A 26,042-nucleotide genomic window follows, 5' to 3' on the forward strand; every position below is an offset into this window, starting at 1 on the left:
GCTCGAGGCCATTGGTTTTAAGGTTTCTGATGCGGATCCCAGCTTCTTTATGCTGGAAGAGCAGGCATTTGTTGTGTGGCTATACGCTCACGTAGACGACTTGCTAGTCGCGAGCAACAAAAGCGAGGAAATAGCCCGTATAAAGCAAGAGTTGAAGGCTGAGTTTGACCTCCGTGATTTGGGGGAGGTGTCGTTCTTTTTGGGTATGGAGATCAGTCGGAGCAAGGAGCTAGGCGAGGTCAAAATCTCGCAGCAGCGATATACGGCCGAATTGTTGGCCAAGTTCGGGATGGAGGATGCAGTTCCTAAGTCGGTTCCTATGACGCCAAGTCTAGTTTTGAACCGTACTAGTGATATCGATCAGGTATTGTTGGATGCAACGCGCTACCGAGAGTTAATTGGTGGTTTGATGTATCTGGCAGTGTGCACGCGTCCTGATATCGCGCATGCTGTGTTTAAGTTAGCGCGGTATATGTCTGAGCCGGCGAAGGCTCACTGGGAGGCTGCTAAGGATATCCTGAGATATCTGAAGGGGACTGCGAGTTTCGGTTTATGTTTTGCCAGGGACAGCAAGGCAATTGAGGGTTATGCCGATGCGGACTGGGCAGTGGATCGAGACAACCGCCGTTCGACAACTGGTTATGCCTTTATCCTTGGCGGTGGAGCCGTCAGCTGGAAGAGTCAGTTGCAACCGACTGTAGCAGCATCGACTGTGGAGGCGGAGTATATGGCGGCGTCCCTAGCTACTCGCGAAGCGCTCTGGCTGAGGAAACTTCTGCCCGAGTTTGGGTGTGAGATCGATGTGATGCGTATCTGGGGTGACAACCAGGGAGCATTAAGTTTGATAAAGAATCCGATTGTTTCGGAACGTGCGAAGCACATCGATGTGATCCATCATTTTGTGCGTGAGAGGGTATCTATGGGGCAGGTGAAGTTTGAGTATTGTCCCACTACCAGCATGGTAGCGGATATCCTCACGAAGCCGTTACTGGAAGGGAAGTTCGTGCAGTTTCGAGAAGGGCTGGGTGTTCGTTGAGTTGGATTAGCCCGAGTGTTCCGTCCGAGGGGGAGTGTTGACTTCCGGCCAGAACACTAACGGCTGTACGACAGATAAGATGGAATGTTTGGTATAAAGGAGATGATGTTTTGACTGAAAGCTTGTTCTGTGATACCTGTAACGGTTAAGGTTGGCTTTACCTACACAGTTCCACTCGCCTATATCTTAACATGTTTTACCGGCCTTCATTCCAGCTGTGTCTTACAATCCCTGCGACTAGTGATCACCACCAGCTCGGTGACACAAGAAGTCAGTCTCAGGCCTAGCCTGTGACTTTAAACGCTTATCTGCATGTCCAAGCGCACGAAGCCACTGCTGCCAGAGCTTCGAGAGGAAGAAATGTATGTAGTGAAGCCATAGCCACCGAATGTACTACACGCATTAGTACACACATTTACGCAATAACGTCCGTTTATCTGTAAACAGCATTAGTGCGGACCTCCAGACGGAAAACAAGGTACAGGAAGGTTGAGAAACCGGAACAGCGGCGGGGGCCTGCAGAGTTGATGCGCCCGGGAGGTGCGGCCTTTCCTGCGAAAGCTATCAGGGAGCCGTCTTAGGTGGCGACATGATATTAAGCCGTCGAATTCCACTAACGGCGCAGCCATTGTGTGTACATAGCGTGCGGTGTCACTTTCATGAGACTAGGGCCCATGGACGTTTCCCCATCTCCCCTCCCCTTTTCCACTCCATCACACCTTCACTCGCACACTCGCACATCCAACGTGACGGCGCCAACCCAAGCACCAGCTGTTATATGTCCCCTTGGGTCTTACATACTCGATGAACTTTCAACCGTCATTTACACTGAAACTTCGTTAGCTAGGTATTAAGGTGATCTCACTATGCCCCAACCCCCCGATGCTCTTGCGTGTGTTTAGTGCTTGGGTTCTCACACTGGACCTCCGTCACGATCGCCACAGGCCCTCCAGCGCATGAAATAGCACTTGCCTCAAATAGACCTCGTACGTGAGCTGCTGTGGCAGTAGTAACAGGATAGGGTCAATTCGCTTCCTGGGGGTTGTTGTGGGAACGATTCCGATGAGGCACACTCGTTTATCGATGTAAATCTCGGCGGGAGATTGTCGGGAGTCCATCGTACAATACCGCCCCGGCCCAGGGCCGCAATTGCATGCCAGCATTACACCTCATGTTACCCCCGGGGAGCCAGGGAAGGACGTCAGATGGGAGGGGGAGCCAGGGAAGGACGTCAGACGGGAGGGGGAGCCAGGGAAGGACGTCAGACGGGAGGGGGAGCCAGGGAAGGACGTCAGACGGGAGGGGGAGCCAGGGAAGGACGTCAGACGGGAGGGGGAGCCAGGGAAGGACGTCAGATGGGAGGGGGAGCCAGGGAAGGACGTCAGACAGGAGGCTTTCCGATCCGGACACCAGGTGGTGTTCTTGAAACTCTGAAGGCTCTTATGAGAGGATACAGTGTTTTGTGTTTCATAAGAGGATACAGTGTGTTGTGTTTCATAAGCCACCATGTACCGCTTTCATAGCCCACCCACTCACACTTTCCCCATAGCCCTTGCTCATGCTCATGCTCTTGCGGCATGGAGGAGGTAGTGGCCACATGCCAGGTCCTTGCTGCCGGTTGTTGCTAGCGCTGCTGCTCAGTATGGGGCCTTATTGTAACACCAGGCAAAGAGTACTCAGTTGGGAGATGCCAGGTGAGCTGATCCCTCTCACATTCCTCCCCCCCTCGAGTGAACATCCTCGGGCACCCCCAGGCATATCCCGTAGGATTTTGGTTGTTTGAGATCCCGTAGGATTGTGAATTTGTTATTGTGACTTTTCGTCAGTCTCCGTCCGAGATGGAGGACTTTGTTTATACTCAGCTGGTAGACTTCTTTTGCACGCCCGGGCATCCACCTTAGGGGTAAGAGTATGCTTCAACATGCCCGATGTGCAATATGTTCGTAACCGGATTCGATCCGGGGAGTTCCCACCTCCTAGCAATTCGCACCAATGTAACACCAGGCAAAGAGTACTCATTTGGGAGATGCCAGGGGAGCTGATCCCTCTCACACTTATGTGGCCGATGGGCTGGCGGGATGGCTGGACAGCACTGCAGAGGAGGAGGAGGGTGTGGAGGCGGAAGGTGCCGCCGCCGCCACCGTGAGTGCCGCGACAGAAACAACGTGGGGGTCAAATCTGGATGAGGACGCGGCGGTGGCGGCAGCGGAGGCCTTGCACCAGGTTTCAGGGCGGGAAGCCGGCAGGGGGCCTGGCTCAGTGGCAACAGCATCCGCAGCGTGGCGGCGGTGGCGGCAACCCGTCAAGGAGTGGGTGCTGGATCTGGTGACGGAGGAGGAGAAGGAGGAGGACGAGCACCAAGCGGTCGGGGTTGGCTGCGGGTGTCTTTGGCAGCTGTGGCGGCATGATGGTCTCGGAGCTGGCGGTGGCTGGTACTGTCCTGGCCGCGATTAAGGCGGGTCCAGGGCTCGTGGGTGATGTGGGTCCGTCGTGTTGGTCCGAAATGCGAAAGTATGAAAGTGAGCTCTTATAACACGGGCTTGTCTCGCATTAGTGTCGCAGCCATTGAGGGATTAAATTGAGGCCAAGTCGGTAAAGCTATCCATACACAATTATCAACACAAAGCCATCCCAACACAATCACCCCGATTGGTTCTCTTGAAGTAATAAAGCCCTTGAAAAGACCTAAACCCTATTTGAGACGTCATACCCACAAAACCTAAAACCTCCGGCCTCTGTCAACAGCCACAGCCTGCATGCAACACCCTTGCAGCCTGCACCCCTTTCCTTACCCTCCCTTCCTCCCGCTCACCGTCCAACAGCCCTCTGACATCTTCTGGGCAATTCCCCCCTTGCTGTACACCTTTCTAACCCCACGCCATTACAACGTTTCCCTGGGACTGCAGGCCCCTGCCTACTCGGGGCGCCTGCACCTGGCCCTGTTTTACAAGTACGGTGCCTACTACAGCTTGGCGCACTGCCTGGCAGGAGTGCACTACAGCCTGTCCATGCGGCCACTGCAGGGGTGGGTCCTTCAGAGTTTGAGAGGCAACAAACCCAAATGAGGTTCAGGACTAGGCAGAAAACACACACACGGGTCAGCGTGTCGCATCACCTCTGACGTGTGTGTGTGTGTTACATAACCAGTTCATAGCATCCTTCATATGGGAGGGTCTTTCTGGGCCGCGCCCTACGGCTCAGGAGCTGAGTTCTCTTTCCTCACACTACTAGTACATGTGCACAACATGCAAAGGCAGGATGTTAAACCAAGCAGCGGATACAGAGGGATCACCTCGATATACGTTACATAGGTCTGGGATTAGAGTGAAGATCAAAGGCAAGACCCTGCCATAAATACAAAGAAAGTCTTGGAAGTCCACTCCAGAACCAGTACTGGTATCCCGCCAAACTACGATATGCATGAGTTCTGTACGAGTTATCAACACAGGATAACCGCCTTTCATTTATACTGTTACCACACAACGGGCCTGTGACGCATGGACACCCTCTCCTCGTCTTCCACACACTGCAACACCTCCCCCCTGCCCCTTTCTCGCGGGCTTATGGAAAGTGTCCACAGCAGTTTTTCGAATAGCTAGGAGGAAGCACCGATACGAATTGATTGCGCTTACACGCCAAACGAAGCGAACACACCGCAAACGAGTATACTCAGAGCACTAAACCGCTGCCAACGGGCCGGGCGACATCGGCCCTCAAGCAACAAGCAAAGTTGGTAGGATGGATGCAACTTAAAGGTGTAGGTGTAAACCTGTTGTGAGTTAGTCGTTATTTCACTCAGGCCCCTATACTGAAAGGCTTTGGGCACCCATTTCGTACATTGAGGCACGGCGTTTGGATCCCTTAGTAGTTTTGCTTGTAAAAGAAGTGCAGACCACCCTCCGAGTCTGAGTAGCTGTATAGCGTATGGCACAGAGCAGCTCAAGAGTTTACAACATACCCTATTGCACGCGGACTGGGAGTATCGTCGCTGTGAAGTGCAACACCAGCTGCCGGTGAACCTTTGTCGCAAGCAGTATTCACCCAGGTATCCACAAAAGTGATTCAAGGCTTCACTGTATGTCCATAAGCAGTAGTACAGTTAGCAACCCGCGGCGTTGCCAACAGTCCAGCGATTTAGCGCTATACCGTAGTGACAGGAAATGTTCGTGATTTTAATTTCGTGACGGCATCACGAAATTATGTCACATATAAATTACAAGCTGTTCCAGGCGATGGTCGTTACGAATATATGTGTGCTCCGAAGCCAAATCGTACAATGCCACGCTTTATTCCGTTGGATTCTATGCGTCAAAGATCGTTAGTAAATGACAAGTTATACGAGATACTTTATACGGAATCTGGTGTTTGCTGGTGAGCAGAATAACCGTGCATGCATTGGCCAGCTTTTGCGTCAATCGGCGTTCTGAGTCGGACCCATTAACGAACATTGCAGGCACCGTTGCTTCGGTTGCGTTGGCTTCTTACGAATTCAAAAGTTTCACCAATATTTTCGGGTGTAATTTTGAGGGTGTCTCGAACAATAGAATCACGAACATTTCCTGTCATTACGGTAATACAACTTTCATCATCAACCAAAAATATCTACACAGTTACCCCGAAATGCTAAGGGATTGATGTGGGTTCTGGTTGGTTAACCTTTTCTTGAAGTAGTAATGGCTGTCGTCCATTTTTAAGTTTTCCATTACCATCCCTACAAAGAAACGCACACATTCACCTGTCGATATTTACATAGGAACCTTAATAATATTGCTGCATACTGCAGTATAGCAGTCGGCGATAATCTGTCCTACAAGGACGTGCGTTAACCACGGAGGGCAGGCAATTAGTTGCACCTGCAACACCGTGAAGTTTTCATTAACATTAAACTGTAGGGATGTTATGAAGCATCGGAGCGCGTGTTGTTGAAGGAATTTCTTTCTTCGCCGCATTGCTTAAGGTCTTATGATAGTTAAGTGAAACTTAAAGACCGTACTATTGTTTAACAATTAACTATAAGCGTCAAGGCTCGCCGCGTAATTGGCAAGGAGGATGACCGAGCAAGACCTTTGGGTGCACTTCACGCAAGAACAGCTACAAGAATACCTGGACCTTCTAAAGGATCCAGATGCAGCTGCCGGGTGAGCATTGTGAAATTGGAAAAACTGGACGGCTGCCGTGAACAGCTTCTGGCCATGCTCCGCAAAACACCAGACAGGGGAAGCATGGAGCGGCCATCCGTGGCCCTTTCAAACTCCCTTAGCGCATACCTCCCCGTCCAAACCGCAGGTATCTGGCGTCGGTCCTGAAGCTTCACAAATATCGCTTTGACGCGCGGGAGGCCATCCTGCTCGACTATGCCACCTACTCCTTGGAGTGAGTACGGTAGCCCGTCAGACCCCCTCATTCTCTTCCATATTCCACATGCTTCAAAGCCACGTTGCTGCTGCCTCCGAAACCACTTTTCCTTAACACACGTTGCAGCCTCTTGCCCACAGAGTTTTTGCTGCTTCCGAAACCATCCCATTCCGCAGCTTCGCGCACAAGCAGAGCTTCGGTCCGACACGTAAAGCAAGCTGGTACAATGTAGCGCATCGTGTTCTACAAACCTGTATAGGTACGACATGGGTTCGGTGTACAACACGTACGGTGGGCCGTAATTGTGCGTCCCCAACGCAAGGGTGAGACGATGTAGAGATTAGTCAGGGTTCTATATCCATCTCGCTAATGGCACGCTGGGTTATAAAAAAACATCATGAAATGTGTTTTGAACAAAATATGCCATTACAATGCTCCTCTAAGGTCAGTTGTGTTTATTGGGAAGAGAATCTCGGAACAACAGCTCTAACAGTACCTAGGCCGCGCTAGTACGGCACTGACCTTTTAGAACGCCCCTTTACAGAAACCTTCTGCTGCTGAAAACCTCCAAACTGAGCAGCCTCCTCCCACCCCTTCCAGGGTTGCTTCAGGAGGCGCTGCCCGCACCTTCCGCACCTCGGTTACTGATTTGTCCCCGCCTGCCGTACTATCCGTACTCGCGCATCTTAGAGCCGCACACGCGTTTGCGTCTACATATCATGTCTATACGTGGATAGCACTTTTTGACTCATCCTCATCCTAACCGCCGTGTTCAGGTTCCCCGCCAGCTTTGAACTCGTCTGCTTTGGAGTCATCTTCTTGTCTTTGGCATACAATCCACCTCCACCTCCTTCTCCGACTGGTTAATTAAGTTTTTTTACAGCTATCGCAGCAGTCTTTCCTTGGCATCACCTTCACTCGCTCGTGGTTCGTCTATTCCCGCTCCTTCTCCTTCTCTTCCTCCCCCGTTTATGCCACCTGGGTTAATACACGTGTGCCTCGGCGGTCGCCGACCTCCCATGTGTGTGTCCTGGCAGGAGGAGCGCCGTACGAGGAATGCGAGGCGTGCTTTAAGGGCCTTATGCTACAGCTTGTACGGCCGCGCCCCGGGACGGATACGCCGTACTTTAGCCCCGACCAGGTAATGTATTGAATTGAATTGTTACAGGGTGGGAGGCTTCTGGGCCATTTGAAGACATTGTCATTTCTACGATTCATCATACCATACAGCAACATCCACCATTACCACACTGTACTACGGCATACCCCAACTGGCAGTCCTAGGCGGTTGATCCTGCCTTCATGGATCCCCCCTCATCCAATCACCCGAACATCCGCAGAGACAGAGGGTTCAGCAATCTAGCGTGCGAATCTCATCCATTAATTGTGCGCTCAACTCCACATCTCATCAGCTAGCCATAATCTCACGCTCCTGACATTGCCGGGGATCTTCCCAGGAACCGAACTGAGGACTTTAAACTGTATAAGACAGAAGTGTCGACCAGACCAGACCAGACCCAATGTATATCTGTCAGATGTTAGATAGATAGATAGATAGATAGATAGACAGATAGGTAACCATTTGCACGTGTGTGTGAAAGAGAGAGAGATAAATGGCTTTCTAGACGGGAGAGGAGAGAGAGAGAGAGAATCGACGAGTGGCCGGTCGGGCGGTGTAGTATCCTGGGTATCACGGGATTGACATCCGCCGATCGGTTCTTTTCCTGCGATAAGACGTGATACAACAACAGGCGGATAGGTGGGTCATGTCTTTGTCTACGCCCTGCTACTCCTCACCCTTGTTCCCCCGCACTGTTTTCGCCCTTCCCTGGATCCCCTGGGCACACCCGCAGCCCCTCAAGGTCCCCCCTCCTCCTCCTACCTAGCCCAAACAGAAACGAGCACTTGGCTTTGTTCACATGACCGCGTGGCCATAACTGCCTCACTATCGTTCTCCCTTCTCCCTTGCACTCTCTCTCCCTCATCCTCAAACACCTTCTCTGCCCTTTCCTCCTCCCCTCCCCTCGCCGGCAGTTCATTTCTGGTTTCCTTGTGTATGATTACCCTTTCCCCCCCTTCCCCTGCCTCCTGACCCCACACCCTCCCCCATTAGGTCGCCGCCGTGGGCGGCTTCATGGCTCATGGCTTGTTTAGGCACTACCGGTTGTACCAGCACGTGTTCTCCACCGAGCAGGCCCACATCTCATACACCGCGGAGCTGCAGGTAGGTGAGGGGGGCTGAGGGGGCCTGGCATCCAGGAGGAGGGAAGAGGGCCCTCCGGGGGAGAGGGGGGGGAGGGGCGAGTGTCCGCCCTGCATAACCCTCTGGCACCGGACAGGAATGGAGAGTGAAATTCATCATGTGACTACCGGAGGAAAGATCTCACGTGTCTATGGATGCATATAACGAGCCAACCGAAACCCGCCAACCGAAAACTGTCCAGGTGGAGACGGCGCGTGTGCCGTCCTTTGAGGCGGCCATGAGCCAGGCGGAGTGGGATGCAATGCATGAGAAGAGGAGGCTGGAGGCGGAGAGGACGAAGAAGGTATACGGACGGGGGGAGGGGGAGGGGAGGGGAGGGCCTACAACAAAAGGAAGGTGGGGTGGAGCGCCCGGGTGGGCTGGTACCTGCTAACCCTGTCTACACACACGCACACACGCACATGTACAAGCTGTATGACAGGCGGGAGGAGCCGGAGTTTGCACATGTTCGCTCATACTCATACACATGTACGTACACCCACACATACATATATACACACGTACACACACACCTTATGAACTCCTCCCCTTCCAAGACCACTCTCGCACCATATCGCTATCCTTCCGCCACCTCCTTAACAATATCCCTCGAATCATCACCTTAACCACCTTAACGACCATTACCCGAATACCGCCTTCACGGATGTCCCTCGGTTGTTACACACACCCAGGCGGCTGAGGAGGCCGAGGCGGCGAGGCTGGCTGAGGAGGCGAGGCAGGCTGAGGAGGCGGCGAAGAGGTTTGCGGAGGAGGCACGGAAGGCCGAGCTTGCCAAGGTGGGTGAGGGTCGCAATCGGCCGTCTTGCCATGCAGGGCACCCTGCCCCAGTAACACATGTGTGCTTTACACACCTGTATACGACTTCCCTACCTACATACACACATACATACATACATACCTCACCCCGTCCCCAGAAACCCGCCACTCTGGACGAGGCCGTCGCGCAGCTGGTCGCCGTACGGCTGGAGGCGGAGAAGGAAATCCTCGCGGCCGAGTACCGCGCAAAGGAGGAGGAGATGCGCGCCAAGATCACCGAGCTGGAGGAAACGCTGGCAACACGGAAGCCCCCTTCCGCGGGGGGTGCTAAGAAGAAGGAGGCCAAGGAGGCGCGAGAGAAGGAAGCGGCAAGGGAGGCGGCTAAAGAAGCAGCAGCGGCAGGAAGCTAGGGGGTGACCTTCTTTAGCTCAAGAAGACCTCCTCCTCTTGACCTCCTCAAAGACCACCTGGCTAAGCGCGAAGGTTATTGGCCACGCGCCTCCTAAAGGGGCGAATTTAAAAGTGGGAAGCGAAAAATCTCACATTTCCTTGTTCTCTGTCCCCATCCCCTTTGGGTTCCCCTTGGTGATAAATGAAGAGGAAGGACGGCGATTTATTTCCTGAATGGGACATCTAGCTAGTCGCCTAAATAGGACTACACTGTCTGAGGTGTTGAAGGCCAGGGGAGGAGAAGTGAGCGCGAGGTTGAGGACGCGGGGAGGTCACAGAGGGTGACGGACGGGGAAGCAGACTTAGGAGGAAAAATGGCGGTGAAATGTGTGTGGTGTTGGTGTGTGGTATGTGGTGGTATGTGGTGGTAGTCACTTGATGTTTGGGGAAAGGTAGAAAGGTCGGGAAAGCGAGCAGAAGAGGTCTTTGTTGTTGTTGCTGTTCCTTCCTCTGCCCTTGCTTCTCCGTTCGTCTTCTCTACCCAGCCATAGTCATACCACCCACGGTAAAGCTAAGTACGCATGTGTCTGCATACGTCGCCATAGCTTCGTTCTTTCTGTACGTGAATGTGTTGACCTGGTCGTAGTGGTCTTGGCCAGGCCGTGTGCCGCTAAGGCAATTGGTTGTGAAGGCAACATTCAAGTGGTTCCTTGTGTCTATCAAACATGTCCGCTCTGAAACCATACAACACACAAACCAAATGCTAAACCCCTGAAAACTGCGCTAGATTGTCCCTCTGGCCGCGGCATCATGTAGATGCCGTCGCCGGTACGATCCGGGCCTGGAGCAGTTGTCCCTTTGCCCTTAGCTCCGCCTGCTTGGCTTCCTCCATCCACGTGGGGTAGTCAATCAGCTCATCATTCGCAAACAACCAAGTGCCGTCGCCGCCGCCGCCTTCACCAGCGGCGCCGCCGCCGCCAGTGACGGCTGTCCGGCTGCCCCGAAAGCACTGTCCCAGAAAACAAGAAGAGGAAAACGGATTCCGGTCGGATTCGAACGTGAACGCCAACAGTTTCAAAGATAGCCGGACTGCCCAATCCTGGTTTAATTACGCTTTGGTAATACATTATACTTAAGCAGGCACATAGACAAGCATTCGATCACCCACCTGATCGAGCCGTCAACATTTTTCTCGGGGTTGACTTTGTTGACCGAGTTGTAGCAAAACGTTATAAAGGCCCCGCCTGCATGTGATCCTGGCCGTAACTCCAGGATCTGCGTGTAGCAGTGTACGACAACGTACGGCAAGGCCGGGATACAGCGAATAAGAGAAATGAAGGGCGCGATCTTTTTTTGAGACAGACAGGTAAACTTCGGATGAGCCTAACCCTAAGGGCGTACGGGTGAGAACGCCAAGGGCATCGGCAGTTATGTGGACGAGCATCGGGATTTCCCCACACCAGTAACCGCCAAACAAATAACCGCTTAGATGAAATATTTGGCCCAAAAGATGTGGTTCGGATTGTTCGCCACACGAGGCAACCGCACTTTAAGGTTTGAGTAGGAGAAGCGCCCCCTTGGTTGCTGCCTCCACGTCTCGTCGCAACTGGACGAGCGAGCCCCCAGGAGCCGACCCCTCATACTTGAACGAATGGTACGACGGGTGGAAGGTGCTCACGAGGTACGGCGCCCTGTACACGGGCATCCGTACATGTATGCGCGGGGTTACGGCAACAGAGTACGGGTGGAGGTGTGCGTCGTGTGTTTGCGCCTCAATATCGTGTGTGTATTACGCATGCCCGGTCACGAGATGGGGGGGACTCCGTCCCCTTTAGGGGAAGAAGTGTTCCCCTTCTTACACATATACATATTGCACATGTATTTAAGGGCGAACATGTAACACGCGAACAGACAGACAGACATGCACACACACACCCCTGCCCTTCACGAAGGCGCAGAACCGGGCCCTCAAAGCGGTCTCCACATCCGGCGGGGTGGCGACTCCCAGGTGGTATGGCTCACAGCATTGCTGTACAGAACGGTACGAGATGAGTGGTTTCGGAGATGAATGGAGGATAGGGCCGGGGGAGGGAGGTGTAATGAATAAACACCATCCGCCGTACAATGTGGCTGGCGTTGGACCGGTCTTGAGAGGCCGAAGGACATGGAAACTCAGCAACGCCGTACGTACTTTACGGGAAGGAAATATATTACGAGTTTACTGTTCACGATGGTTTGGTTATAGTAAGGTTGTAAGAGTGTTGGCGGATTTTGGGAGACAAGCATGCTGGGATTTGACTGAGGTTATCGTATAAGAATACCGAAGTTTGAATTGTACGGCGACCAAAACCCTGCCGTACTTACTCAGTACACCACTTTGGAACCACAAGCACAGGTCTGAGAAACGCCTGATTTGGAAACACTGGGGGCGTTGGAGGCGCCAAAGCCTTTTCCGCCGCCAGCGCCTTTAGCAGGCCTGCCGGCCTGCCGCAATTACTACTGAAAGCGGTCGCTGAAGCCGGCTGATGCACGGTTGCAATGCCGTCCCGCTGGACAGAATGAGCATCGGTTCCTCATTGTTGAACGCATGCGGGTTTGCGAGATGCGTGACGACCCGAGGCTGGTTCGTGAAAGCTGCGGGACAGGCCGCTGGCCGAGTCGTTGCTCCCCGTCTGTGCCTTGAAAGCTGCTGCATATTGCGGTTGCGAACTGTTTAACCGGTTAGTTGGATGCCCTGCAATTTTCGCTTTGGCAGCGAGCGACCAGGTTTGCAAGCTGTCGAGCTGTCGAGCTGTCGGCTCGGACCAAGGCGGATTGGCTCCCTAAGTAGGCAGCTAATCATAACCTTAATTACTCTATCAATTCAGGGAATGCATTCTCGCTCAAAAAGCTCTTCAAGTACGGTGTCTCGGGCGAATCACGGACGGATGACTAGTTCTTGTACGCCGTTACAAAACCTTATCCTGCTCAAAAGCATTTTGTTTGTAAGTACAGAGTGGGCAGATCCATTATCGCACGAACACTTAGCAAAAGCGCTGGGCGGCGGTCGTTCCAAAGCCGCACAGGCCACCGCCCGTAGGGTCGATACATAATTGCATTTCTGAATTAGACAGCTGCGAACATGGCGGATTTGGAGAGTAGTCTCCTGCAGGCGCTTAATGTCCAAGAAGTGATTGCTGATTCGGGCGAGCTGGCCAAAAACCTGGGCGTGGAGCACATCGTGCTTGTGGGCACAATACGGAGCTTACAGGCATCGGAGATGGTTTTGGCTGAGGTGCGTGCTTGCAATTCCCAACTCCGTTACATTTTAGGGATTTTGCTGCTTTGCTGTGGACGAGTGCTGTGGACGTGATTCCATCCTTCACCCAATCCATCCATTACCCCGGGCATAACGCAACTGAAAGCCTTCCTGCTAACGCATGCTTTCGGAACCAAGAAGTCATCCATCCTGCATCCCCAGAGCCGCTCACCATGTAACTCTGACTTGCTTTCCTTTATTCCCAGGACATTGACCACTTCCGCTACGTGCTGACCGAGGAGGCCCAGGGCTACCTGACGGCTGGTTCCCCCGAGGCCCAGGTGTTCAATTCGGTTCCCGCTGGGGAGGGGATCGCCATGACCGACCTTAAGGTGCGATGAGAGGGCGAGAGAGGGGGATCGGACAGGAGGGTTGAGAGGACGAAAGCGGAATGGAAAGGGGGAAGGGCTTGCCAGGGGTGAGTGGGGAGGGGTGGCGAGAGGGGATAGGGAGGGAGAGAAAAAGGAGGAGGAGGAGGGAAATCGGGTAAGAGGCCGCCACGTTGACCCGTCACCTTCCTTTACCTTTTCTTTACTGGGCGCCCCCTCCTCTTCCCCCTGCGACTTCCCTACTCCCCGCCGTCCCGGAAACACGCACACACATACACACCACGCAAACGCACACGCACCCTCTTCCAGGCCAAGGTCCCTGGCGAGGCTGGAGATGTGGGCTTCAAGCAGGCCATGCAGCAGCGCTGGTTGGCCTTGGATAAGAGCGGTTCGGGGGAGCCCCGGGTCGTACGGAAAGTGCGTTCGGGGGAGGATTTAGACAAGGAGGGAAGGCGTCCCGGGGGTTGGATGCTGGAGGGGAGGAGAGGTCAGGTGGTGCGGAAGAGGGTTGAGCGTGTGTATGTATGTGTGTATGTTTGGGCCGCGGTGGTGCCTCTCAGAAATCATATTATGACCATCATTGTGTCATGACGCAATCGACAAATAATCAACTCTATCCCGACGTACAGAGCCCCTCGTGCCACTTGCTTCACATGGCCTTTCCTTCCTCATCCCCTCTCACGCCCCTTCTCCCTTTTAAGAACTTTTCCTTCCCTTGACTTTTACATATGTATATATGTATATATAGATACATATGCATATAATATATAATAATATATAATGTGCCCGCTCCCTTTCCGTGTTATACCACGACTTCAGAAAAGTAGCGATTGGTGGATCCAGATCCCGCCGTGATGGGGATACACGCTCCCCTCACGATACGACACTCCGCCTCCTCCCCCAACACCTACCTTTACTTCTTTACGGCTTGGCTTCACTGCTTTTCTTCCGCGCTTATTTTAGTCTTGGCGGCTAGGTAGGTAGGTTGCCGACATCTTCTTCACTACGTCATCCCGAGGTCGCCGCCTTTTGGTCAGTTCTACGTCTGGTACTCTTGCCCTGGCAGCAGCTTCACTCGTCCACGTGGTTCGTCTTTCCCCCCCCCCGACCCCCCCGACCCCGCTGCTCCACCCCCCCCCTTGCAGGTCGACTCCATTGAGGACCGCACCCAGCAGCTGTTGGCTGACGTGGCGAGCGGTCGGGAAATTCCCAAGACGGAGGCGGACAACCTGGCGAAGAAGCGCAAGCTCATCAGGCCAGAGTGAGACTGGGGTCGCAGTAGCAGCAGTGGCCGCATTGACAGTAGCTGTAGCAGTAGTATATATAGTAGTGGCCCGACGCAAAAAGGGAAGGCAGAGGTTGGCAACGCTGTCCGGTGTTTATATTCTCATTTTGTTTTGCGTGTTGCAATGCTGCGGTGATTAATCTTTTTTTATCTTAGTGATTCTTAGGGTTTATTGTTTGATGAGTAGTGGCGTACGTCATGTCGGATGATAATAGAGACCGGAACTAGGGAACTATTCTAGGATCTCATCATAAGCCAACAACTAATTTACGGTTGGTATCTTGTGTACGGCAGGCAGTGGAAGACGTACAAGCTGACGAAGGGTCCCAAGTTTGCATTGGAGCGGAAGAAGCCCGCCACGGACCTGACGTTTGAGATGCTCGCCAAGTAAGTACGGTGGTAAGGTGTACGATCGTACGGGTGTACGACTGCATGAAAATAAAAAATACGGACACGTCATTGCATGTGCCTCTGTGTGCGGAGTGTACCTTGATGCCTCCTGGGGATGCGTCCCGCTGTCTTCCCAAAAATGTGCCTCTGGCTTACCTGACCTGAGCATCAACTCAACTCCCAACTTCCAACTTCCAACTCCCACCCCCCAATTTCACCCGGCTCACTCCCCAACCCTCATAACCGCCCAACCCCAGGAACGCCTGGCGGAATTTGGAGTTCAAGGAATACAACTTCAACGCCCTGGGGGCCCCACCGGCCGGAGGGCAGCTCCACCCGCTGCTCAAGGTGTTGGGTTTGGGGAATATAAACAAACAAACAGACAGACAAACAGACAGATAGACAAACAAAAGCCAGCGTTGCGAGGGACTGTTGACGACTTTCCAACGGGAAGGTGGAGGGTGTGTGATTGAGGGTGAAGGGCTGTGGGTGGGGACCGTGTGGGTCATACAGGGGATATCTGTTGCGTGTGTTTCTCGGCTTGCAAACCTGCCTTCCCTGGCTACTGCCTGCTACTGCCTTTTCCCGCTTTGCATGTGTTCCTTCCTTCTGCAGCGTTGTCCACACCGCACATTTCTGCCGCTGGGTCGTCGTACACATTTGTAATGTTCCTACTGCTGTGCTGCGTTGTTGTAATATATGTATGTACGTATGTACGTATGTATGCATGTATGTATATTTCCTGTTCCACTGCGTTGCTGTACGCATACATGTAGGTGCGCAGCCAGTTCCGGAAGATCTTCACCCAGATGGGCTTCGAGGAGATGCCCACAAACCAGTGCGTCATCGTGTGTGTGTGGAGGGGGAAGTTTGTATGTTTGTCTGTCTGTTTGTGTGTGTGTGTGTGTGCTTAGAGAGCTGAACCGCCGTGAATAGCGTTCATGCTTGTGTCTGTTTGTATGTCTGTATGTCCGTTTGGTGTGTAGAACGTACCATATTGTGTATTCGCCGTAGTTTATACTTTCCCTGCGTTGCGTTTCCTTTCGTCTCTACACACATACATACACACATACACACGGGTGTGTCTGCGCAACTCTTTTCTTTCCTTCTACACACGCACCTCTCCTTGCTGTTGCCGGCCTTTACCATGCCGCTCTCCACAATACAACACAACACAACATCGTACATAATAAAAGGCAACGCAACAACACGATGTGCAACATCGCACAACATAACAGAACGCAACGCCGTACAACACAACGCCGTACAACGCTGTCCGCCCGTCCAGGTACGTGGAGTCGTCCTTCTGGAACTTCGACGCGTTGTTCCAGCCGCAGCAGCACCCCGCCCGAGATGCCCACGATACGTTCTTCCTGAACAAGCCCGCCACCACCCCATCGGCTCGGGGGGTGGATCCCGACTACCTGCAACGGGTCAAGGTAGGCTGTATGTATGTGTGCATGTGTGCATGTATGTATGTATGTATGTATGTATGTATGTATGTATGTATGTATGTATGTATGCTCGGGGGGAGCTGGAAAGGTAGAGCGAAAAAAGGCGCGCGAGGCGGCTGCTGAGGCTGAGGCTGAGGCTAAGTGTGACACCAGGCAAAGAGTACTCAGTTCCCTCTTACACTGAGGCTAAGTGTCGAAAGGGTGCTTGCTAGGTTACCTTCCTCACCAACTTCCCCCGAACACGCTCTCGGCTAGGCTCGCACATCCCATCCGTTTACTTATGTCAGACACGTATGTCTGTCCACCCCAGTCGGTTCACGAGGTGGGCGGGTACGGCTCCGCGGGGTACGGCTACAGCTGGAAGCTGGCGGAAAGTGAGAAGAACCTGCTGCGGACCCACACCACGGCCGTCTCATCTCGCATGCTGCACCGACTGGCCAATCAGCCGGGGGAATTCAAGTAAGTTGTTGTACTGCGGCTGTAGTGCTGTGGCTGTAGTGCTGCGGCTGTAGTGCTGTGGCTGTAGTGCTGCGGCCGGTGTTGGAGCTATTGGTTTCTACCGGCTGACTGTTTTCTGCCAGTGGTACTGCTGCTCTTGCTTGCTGTAAAGTTTTACCATATTTTTTATTGTAATTTAATTTATACACACAACATGAATTGTAGGCATAGATATGACACAGATACATACTTACATATCCCATATATATTATATAGATGTATGTAATATCACCGCGTTTTTCACATATATGAGAAGAAGGTGGTAATCTTTAACGTGGCATATATACATGTATACATACATTTTAATGTTATATGTACGTATCCATTACGAAACGTTTAGAGTTGTTCCTGTTAATTATAACAGGACCCGATAGCGCAATTGGTAACTGCTCGTGCACGTGTTCTTTTGGTTGCCTACTGGCCGCCATTCCTTACTGACTGCAAATATAAAGACAAAATGCGAAATTGACTGTTGCTAATGGCAAACTGTAGTGCTAGCTTCGAATGCAAATTTGGTGTCCGCTTTTTGCGGACACACTCCCTCACCAACGTCTCCCCTGTTCTCCCCCACCCCTTAGCAACTCGCTGCTGCTTCTGTGTCCGACTGTAAATCCAAGCCTTTTCTCTTCTGGCCGCCTGCCGACGCCTCCCCTCCCTCCGTCCTTCGCTTCTTGCGAACGAGCCCCTCCCATCCCTCCGCTCATTTCATACTCACCCTAACCCTAACCCGCACCCGCACCCGCACCCGCACCATCCTTCAGACCCGCCAAGTATTTCTCCATCGACCGGGTTTTCCGCAACGAGCAAGTGGACCGAACGCATCTGGCGGAGTTCCACCAAGTAGAAGGTGAGTCTGTCTGTTGGTTTGTTCGTTTGTTTGTCAGTTTGTCTGTCGGTTTGTCGGTTTGTTCATTAACTGGTCTGGCAGTTAGTTGGAGATCAGGTTTGCTGGGGCCGATTACGGACTTGCTGGGGCGGGGGGGAGGTATCGCGGTTTCTGGCATTGAGGTGTGTGTTGATGAGGAGGATCGTTTGTTAATCTGTTTTAGCCTGTTCCGCTAAGAATGCTCCTTTTTATCTAATGCCTCTGTCCGCATAGGTTTGAGGGTACTGCAGCGTTGCCACTTAGGGTACTGCAGCATTGCAATTGGCTTCTTTTCGCCGCCAGTAGCACATATGTCGCGCATATATGTGGCGCCCCGCTCCTCCTCCTCTTCTCTCCTTCCCTCCCACACGCTCCTCCAAATCCGGAGCTACCTCCCATTCTCCCCTATTGGACAGGTTTGGTGTGCGACCGGGGCCTTACGCTGGGCGACCTGATCGGGGTGCTCAACCAGGCGAGCCAACCACCTAACTACTCAACTAACTACATGACCACCAACCGCACTTACCTACCTAACTATTTAACTACATTTAACTACATACCTGCACGCCTGGCTGTGGGATTGATAGAACCAGTGTAGAGAGGGACTAGAGTCTGTGGGAGCCGTACGTGCCCTCCACCGCATCAATGCATGTACAGATCCACACGCACCCTCGCCCGGGGGCATTTACCTACCTACCCGCCTGGTACTGGTACTGGTACTGGTACTGGTGCTGGTGCTGGTGCTGGTGCTGGTGCTGGCGCTGGTACTGGTACTGGTACTGGTACTGGTGCTGGTACTGGTGCTGGTGCTGGTGCTGGTGCTGGTACTCTTAATGATGTGGAACCAGGCGCTCGGATTATGCCGTAGTAGCGTGAGAAGAATTAGTACATCTCGAGAGTTCTCCTTTTAGAGGAGTCCCCATTGCCGCACTGCTTGGAGGTATAATTTTAATGTAGACCAGGGGAAAATGTAGACCAGGGGAAAATGTAGACCAGGGGAAAATGTAGACCAGGGGAAAGCACGCCGTCCGCCGTCCGACGAACAAACGACCCTGGTGTGTGTGCGAGAACCGCATGTCCCGGGTGTCGCACTCTTAAGACCAGCTCTGCATCCCACCCTGCACCCACCTCGTGCTGAGCAGTTCTTCAGTCGCCTCGGCTTGAAGAAGCTCCGCTTCAAGCCCGCCTTTAACCCCTACACGGAACCGTCCATGGAGATCTTCAGGTACGGAAGTCGTACGCTCGTGGTACGGCAAGCAGTTGAGCTCACGGTACATCAAACGCTGAACCCCCGTAAGGCAGGCAGGCGCTTCGGATCCGTACCGCACCGCACCGCAACGGATCAAAGACGCTTTCGGTTTTCCCTGTACATCTGGCATCTTGGCCTTCCGGGTCTCGTTCTCCATGAATGCGCCGCCTACTCGTTTTTCTCATTATCCGCATCGTCTGCTGTTTCACTCCTCTTTCGTCTTCTTGTTTGCGGCAATGCTTCAATTTAATACGCTGTTAAGATGCGTATGTCAATGAGAGCTGAGCTGTGTACGTATGTATGTATGTATGTATGTATTTTTTACGTATGTCTATTGGCAGCTACTCGGAGCAGCTGGGCAAGTGGATGGAGGTAGGCAACAGCGGCATGTTCCGACCTGAGATGTTGCGACCCATGGGTCTGCCGGAGGACGTCAACGTCATCGCGTGGGGGCTCTCCCTGGAGCGACCGACCATGATTCTGTACGGCATTGACAACATCCGTGACCTGTTTGGCCACAAGGTGGGTGCGGCTGGTATTAAGATGGGGGGAGAGCGGGGAGATGCGGGGGGGGGGGGGAATTAGGGAGTGCAGGGACCGGGGGGAAAAGAAGAGGGTGCGCGGGAACCACACGTTTCCACATTAGGTGTGTGCGCGGTGTGCTCGTATGACGCCGGCGGCTGGAAAGCGCTGGAAAGCGCTGGAAACACAAAACCAAGATGTGTTACGAAAGACATTATTAGTTTAGACTCAGGTTCCTGTGTAAGCGACCCTTTTCTTTCTAATAGGTCGCATAGAAAAGCCTTAGAGCTGTGTCTGTTTTGTGATCTCTACACGCAGTCCTTGTCCCCCTACAGGGGCACCGCGAGTAATGGCCGCGGGCCGATGGGTGTCTCATTTGGCCGCCTGCCCAGACTTCCTCCCTCTCAACTCCTCCATCAGCTGCACTCGTCCGCGGTTCGTCTTCCCCCCAAAAGTCCCCCATGACACATACTGTTTTTTCGTTCCCTACATGCTGCTTTTTCCAATCTAGAATCCACTCCATTCCAATTTGTCCTATTTCCCTTTTTCCGGCCGACATAAAGTAAGAATATATAATCCTCTTTCTTGAGAGAGGCTTCACATCCGGCTGGTCGCTGACTCTCAATTACCGCCACAATTACCGCTGTGTAGGTCAGCTTGGCAATGGTCAAGAAGAACCCGATCTGCCGTCTCGGCCTGTGAGGTGCGCTCTCTGCCGTGGCCGATGCTGCGATTGAGGCCGCGATTGAGGCCTTTTCGTGGCGTGAGACGCTGATGTCGCCGGCACTCGGCGGCGTCTGTTTGTCGTCGGGGTGAGCTGCGAAAGCCAGCCGGGCCGCGACTACACGGCGGCATCATACATGGACACGTCAAGACCTCCGCGCCACTCTTTCGGTTACCTGGAATATGTAATCGAGTACTCGACCCTTCAAGTTCTGCCACAACGCTGACACCATTTGGTTGGGGGAAATGATTATGTTTGGAGGGAAAGAAAGAAAGAAATAACGGGAAGGAAGGAGGTGAACGCGGGGTTTTGTTTTGTGTCGTGGGGTAAAATGGGGCATGAGGACGCGAGCAGATCGCCCTTTGCTTGGATGCTCCGATTGTGCCGTACATGCAGCGGCGGGCTTGGGACAGGGGCCGTGCGGTGGTGACAGGTTAGGGCGGAAGTTTGTGCGGCACTCACGCGTGTTTCGGCACGTGCGCGTGGTTGGGTTTTGACCTGGGCTTAGTGCTGTGGGGTTGAGGGTGGAGGCGAAAATTGTTGGGTGCCATGTGAGTTGCCCGAAAGGCAGCTTGGTGGCGCAGAAGAACGTGCATCGAAGTGTAACATGCGCATACACATACATACATACTCACATGCATACAAGCATGCGCAGACATACACACATACATATACATACATCCAGACTCATAAGGGCCAAACCGAAGGAGAGGATGGGAGCTCACGCTTGGTCGCCTTCTGCTTGTCCGAATGTCTGCCCGTATGCCTGCTTGCCAGCCTGCGTTTCTGCGTTTATCGTCATAATTGATCGGGGTCGAAACCAATCTGCAAATTGCTATTGACACCTTTCTATTAAGCCGTCTACTTGGAGGTGTCGTTGTGGATGCCGACCAGAACTGTTCCACGATGATCGATTTGCTAGTAGGGTACATGCCGATTGTTGTCCCGCTAGCGTGGGGGGGTACGGGCACGGATTCCTATGGCCATCATCAGCATGTACAAGCAAACCAAAGTGCGTTGGAATCCGCTCAGCTCAGCCACCAGGTTCCAATGAGCAGGCCTGTAGTTGTGGCAAGAGAAGGCGCCCTTTTCATAGGTTCAAACAAGCTGACAGTCCTCCATGCCACATCCCTATTTTGTTGCGCCTACGTGTGCGCCTAAGGACGAGTACTGGACAAGAGGAGAGAGATACGCTGAGATGACGTATTGGGATATATCTGTATTGGGATGTAATATATATATCCATTCGGATTGGACCGTGCAACGAACCCTCAACACCACAACGCGGTTGCAAGATTTTACCGTCGATTAGCCCCTGTTACATGAAGCTAAAAAATAGTCTCATGAAACGCAAAATACGGACGAAGCAAGTTTGCTCCAATCCACTCCACTTTACGAAGCAGGTGGCAAGGTTTTCCAGAAGGTTCATACTGAATCACCACCACTGCTCGATCGTTGTTGTTAACAGGTAACATCGACCCGGTTAACCCGTAGATGTTCGTTAATCGACCTGTGGCGGTGTTGGCGGCTGTAGCTGCACAGGATACGATGTTGCTGGCGCCTCCGTGCATGCGACGACGGAGGTTTCACGCGTCCCCAGCTGATTCCATATCTTGCATCGATGACGGGGACGGGGACGGCGGCGGAAGCGGCGTTGTTCCAGTGACTCATATGTCTCTTTGGCTCTGCTGGGCCGTACAAGCTGCAAAACAAAGTGCCGCTGCAAAACGCCGAAATAGGCGATCATCATTTTTTCAAGACAAGAAAATGTATTACGGTCATCGGGTAATACTTTATTGTCGCGGCGGCTTTGGAATTTTGGGGAAAATCTCAAGATGTCCGCTTATTTTAGCTTATTTAGCAGAGTACTCTATGGCATGCGTTGGCTGCTATAAATATTGACAAAAAATAAAAGCTTATTGATGGACATAACAGCGATTCAGGTAGCCATGACAGCACCGATGAAGACGGGCGGGCTAGATATCTGTTGACCGCTCCATCCTGCGGGAGAACGCAGAGACATGCAGCTACTAAGGTACTAAGGTTAAACTTCTAGCTTCTCAATCTCTTATAATAGAAGAGTAAAGGAAAGTTCAGATGCCTTCATGTCATTTCTACACTTGGTCACCTCGCCGTAGTCCGTTAGCAAACTTCCACGCCGGGGCATGGGCACTTCGGGAGGTGGGGGGCCATGCTGACGCGACCAGAGCCCACCAGCCACTTACGACCCAGTGTTTCCTTAACAACTAAGCTGCATAAATTATGCGCTTGTGGTTAAAATTCAATTGGGATAGAATGTTTATGTTTGCCGAATATGGATGCCTTGAAGGCCTGCCAAATGGTGAACTTTTGAAGTTTAGTACCTACCTGAAGAATCATTATCAGGAAACAGAATCATCGGAACCAGTTTTTTTATTGTAGTAATGCACAGAGCGATTTAATGGGTAAATGGCAGTACATATAGCATTATTTAGTCATTGTTTATAGTACAGTTAAAACTTCAGTCTCCCAGGAGACACAAGTAAAATTGTATAGAGTTATATGCTCATTTGAACTAACTTGTACAGCGCAGAAAGTCCCTGAGCCACTTTCACTGCCATGTTGTGTATGGCAGACATTGATACGTGGAATTGGACGCCCAGACAGCTGTCAGACATGACCTCACGCTCGTAAATGTTTGGTGCAGCGGCTTTAAACTGCACATGGCCTCATTTTGTCAATAGTTACTTTTCTAACGGTCAACAACCGCTCCACGTATGCAGGAGTTTTCACATCGGGTATGGCGGGCGGATTCGCCAGTATTCGCATTCACAACTCCTAGCTGCGACCTTCTGTGCATACATTTGCACAGGCAAACTTTAAGGCTGTGATGCTAAGATGCTACGGTTAAATTTCTAGGCATTTGAGAGCTCGCGTTACCACAATGCATGGCGCATGGTGGCGTACGCATGTACTGCTGCGGTGCAAAACGCTAGAATTCTGGCTAGATAGGCAAGCTTAATATTTCAGTACATATATTTTACTAATATAAAATGAAAAGCTAGGATATCTTTTTCAGATGCGGTCCTGGCTCCTGGCCCACGTTTGATGAAAATCGCCGCGAGTACAGATAGAGCGCGCGAGGAACATGAGTCTTATTAATTTAAGGTACTTATAGCTTCGGTGTCAACAAGATGTTCCTCAGCGCCATCTCGGTCAGAAATGTCGCTGTTCTACTAGCCGTGTTTGCGCTTGAGGTCCTACTTCCCGCTAATGGACAGAGCTGTGTTGATGGGGTTTGGATTGGTCCTGGTGTACAAACCTATATCTGCACATCGCCTCCAATAACTGTCTTCGCCAAGTCCAGTACATATACCGCCACATCTCTCAAAGGCGACCTCTCGGGCTCCCCATATTACACGGAAGGCGCCGCCTGCATCCCTGGGGGAGCTCAAGATGCCACATCTCAAGCTACAACACTGTGAGTACATCGTCAATGAAGCAGGTACTGGCTGCGAAACGGTTACATGTCGGATCCACAACATGATGTTTGCACGCCGTCGCTTGCGTCAGCGGGTGCTTTGTTTTGCGCAGCGTGGTATCTGGTACCTGAATTAATTCAGATCGACGGAACGACTGAAGGGCTTAGCGGATACGAACATGTTTTTCTTACGTTCCAGAGGGGCAATGTCAATGTTGTTGGTGGTAAAACCCCCTAAGTAGCCCCTTGCCTATCTTTCCGAGTTTTTGAATTTTCCAAACTGATGACGAGCACCTAGAAACCCCACTCTGCTTTCGCGGCTTGCTGTATCCATGACTTGCTGCAAACCATGCCGTACGCGTACCCTGCAGGTACTCCATAAACAGAGCCTCAACGGGCACCGTGCTGGTCAACTTCAGCACTCCTCTCTTCGCAACCGAGGTTGGACTTTTCATTGTCAGTTGTCAGGTGCGTGCATGCGTGTGCGCGCATGTGTGTATGTGCATGTGTGCATGTGTGCGTACGTGCGTACATACGTGCATGCGTGTGTGCGTGCGTGTGTGGATGTGTGAGTGTGCGTACCGCCGCAGTCTGGATGTGTGAGTCACTGTATCAGGCTTGGTGTGCGTGCGTTTATACCCGTTTCATACACTTCTTTGGCTGGCGCGACATCGCTGCCGCATTCGATTCACCGGCAAGGATGGCACCGCAGCTTACCCGCAGCTAGCGCTCTTCCGGGTAGTCCAGTTCATAATACCAGGGTTTGCGAACTGGCGAGATCTGCTCGTCCAAAAGGTGGTCTACGATTTGACCTCCGTTCAAGTTAACCTTCCGGCACCTAAACCATTCCCTAAACCCAACCCAACCCAACCCCGCCTGCGCAGCAAGGATTCATCAGCGCTAACCTTTCATTGCACCTGTACAACGGAAGTACGGCAACGACATCATGTCCGCAAGAGAACTGTACGGCATCAAAGTGCCTTGGGAACGCGACGTACTGGTACGAAAGACCGCCTGTTGGGGATAGGAGTTGGTATGGGATTTTACCCCTGCTCTTAAATTGCGCGCATGTCGTACATAAATATTACACAACTACATAGATGATCCGTTTTGAGAAGCTTTTGGTGTTTAGTTGATTGATGGGGCCATCGGTCTTGTATTCGTTCATTCTAACTAACTAGAATAACTGTCTTGTTAGTTGGGCGGAATCCGTCCGGTTAACAGACCGTGGATTGAGCTGCTGCAACTCGCCGCGTACTTGTACCACGACGCGCTGTACGACTAGCGCCACAGCAGCATAAACCTCCAACGAACTGATAACAAGAGCAACAGGACCAGGATCCATTATATTATAAACGGACGGTGGCTACCCTAATACCCTAGGGTACACCAGGCTGACGTGCGGGTGCGGGTGCGGGTGCGGGCGCCCGGCCGTACAGCGCGAAACGCCCGCCCTCGCCGCCACGAACGCGCAGCGCGTGCAGTAGATTGGGCCATAAGAGATCATTGCACAAAATGAATAATTCTGTTATTGATTTTTTCATAATTTTTTATGACCTAAATAATCTTGTCGAGCTATTTGATCTCGTTTAATCTCTTTGAGCACGAATAAAATCTTTGCTTTGCCCGTTGTCAGGTTCACGTGCAATTTCACAGGCGTCCTGCAATATGTGGCAGGAATGACCTTCAACATTGGCGACAACATAATGGGATCTGCTGATTGGAAGGTGGATCCGATGGAGATGGAGATGGATGCGTTGTTAGCTTAGCTATGTGTCGTGTAGTGTGGTCCTGTGCATTCATCCATGCCCATGCTCGTCATGGTTCTATACAGGATCTCCATATCGTATCATCTATTGCATCTCCTTCGTCTTCCATCTATCCAGTATATCTATATAGTTTTGCTTGGCAAGCTGGCCATGTCGACTGCCCGATGATCTGTGATTGCCTCACCGATGGGAAAACAGCGTCAGCCCTTTCACAGCCGTTTTACACCCCCCTTTCATTATCATTGTCATGCATCATTCGTGACTGTCATTCCGTAGCCCATCTCCACGCGGTTGCCCTCTCCCCGCCCCTCTGCCCCTGCCGCTTACAGGTTATCGACGCAGCGCGAATTACAGGCTACCCCTATGCAGCCCCACCAAGCCCACCTAGCCCACCCTTGC

At 52.3% G+C, this 26,042-nt stretch overlaps 3 protein-coding genes across 3 annotated transcripts; all 3 read left to right on the plus strand.

Annotated features, from left to right (window-relative positions):
- Positions 1-1,563: 1,563 nt before the first annotated feature.
- On the plus strand, positions 1,564-4,101 carry VOLCADRAFT_97277 (uncharacterized protein; the record flags this gene model as incomplete). The annotated part of the gene is made up of 4 exons (XM_002956226.1): positions 1,564-1,576; positions 2,678-2,730; positions 3,041-3,400; positions 3,859-4,101. The coding sequence occupies 4 exons, from the start codon at positions 1,564-1,566 to the stop codon at positions 4,099-4,101; spliced, it is 669 nt and encodes a 222-aa protein (XP_002956272.1).
- Positions 4,102-5,573: 1,472 nt separating this feature from the next.
- VOLCADRAFT_107162 (uncharacterized protein) lies at positions 5,574-10,591 on the plus strand. Its single transcript, XM_002956227.1, has 8 exons — positions 5,574-6,174; positions 6,323-6,409; positions 6,568-6,650; positions 7,429-7,532; positions 8,505-8,615; positions 8,836-8,937; positions 9,326-9,430; positions 9,569-10,591. The coding sequence occupies exons 1-8, from the start codon at positions 6,086-6,088 to the stop codon at positions 9,818-9,820; spliced, it is 933 nt and encodes a 310-aa protein (XP_002956273.1). The 5' UTR covers positions 5,574-6,085; the 3' UTR covers positions 9,821-10,591.
- A 2,205-nt stretch (positions 10,592-12,796) lies between these two features.
- VOLCADRAFT_77052 (uncharacterized protein) lies at positions 12,797-20,408 on the plus strand. Its single transcript, XM_002956228.1, has 14 exons — positions 12,797-13,074; positions 13,305-13,430; positions 13,737-13,844; positions 14,573-14,688; positions 15,007-15,099; positions 15,360-15,450; positions 15,879-15,940; positions 16,391-16,541; positions 16,867-17,015; positions 17,816-17,901; positions 18,336-18,391; positions 19,062-19,144; positions 19,510-19,690; positions 20,342-20,408. The coding sequence occupies exons 1-14, from the start codon at positions 12,922-12,924 to the stop codon at positions 20,390-20,392; spliced, it is 1,506 nt and encodes a 501-aa protein (XP_002956274.1). The 5' UTR covers positions 12,797-12,921; the 3' UTR covers positions 20,393-20,408.
- The last annotated feature ends 5,634 nt before the right edge of the window (positions 20,409-26,042 follow it).

This window comes from Volvox carteri (assembly GCF_000143455.1).
Source record: "Volvox carteri f. nagariensis unplaced genomic scaffold VOLCAscaffold_59, whole genome shotgun sequence".
Lineage (NCBI taxonomy): Eukaryota > Viridiplantae > Chlorophyta > Chlorophyceae > Chlamydomonadales > Volvocaceae > Volvox > Volvox carteri.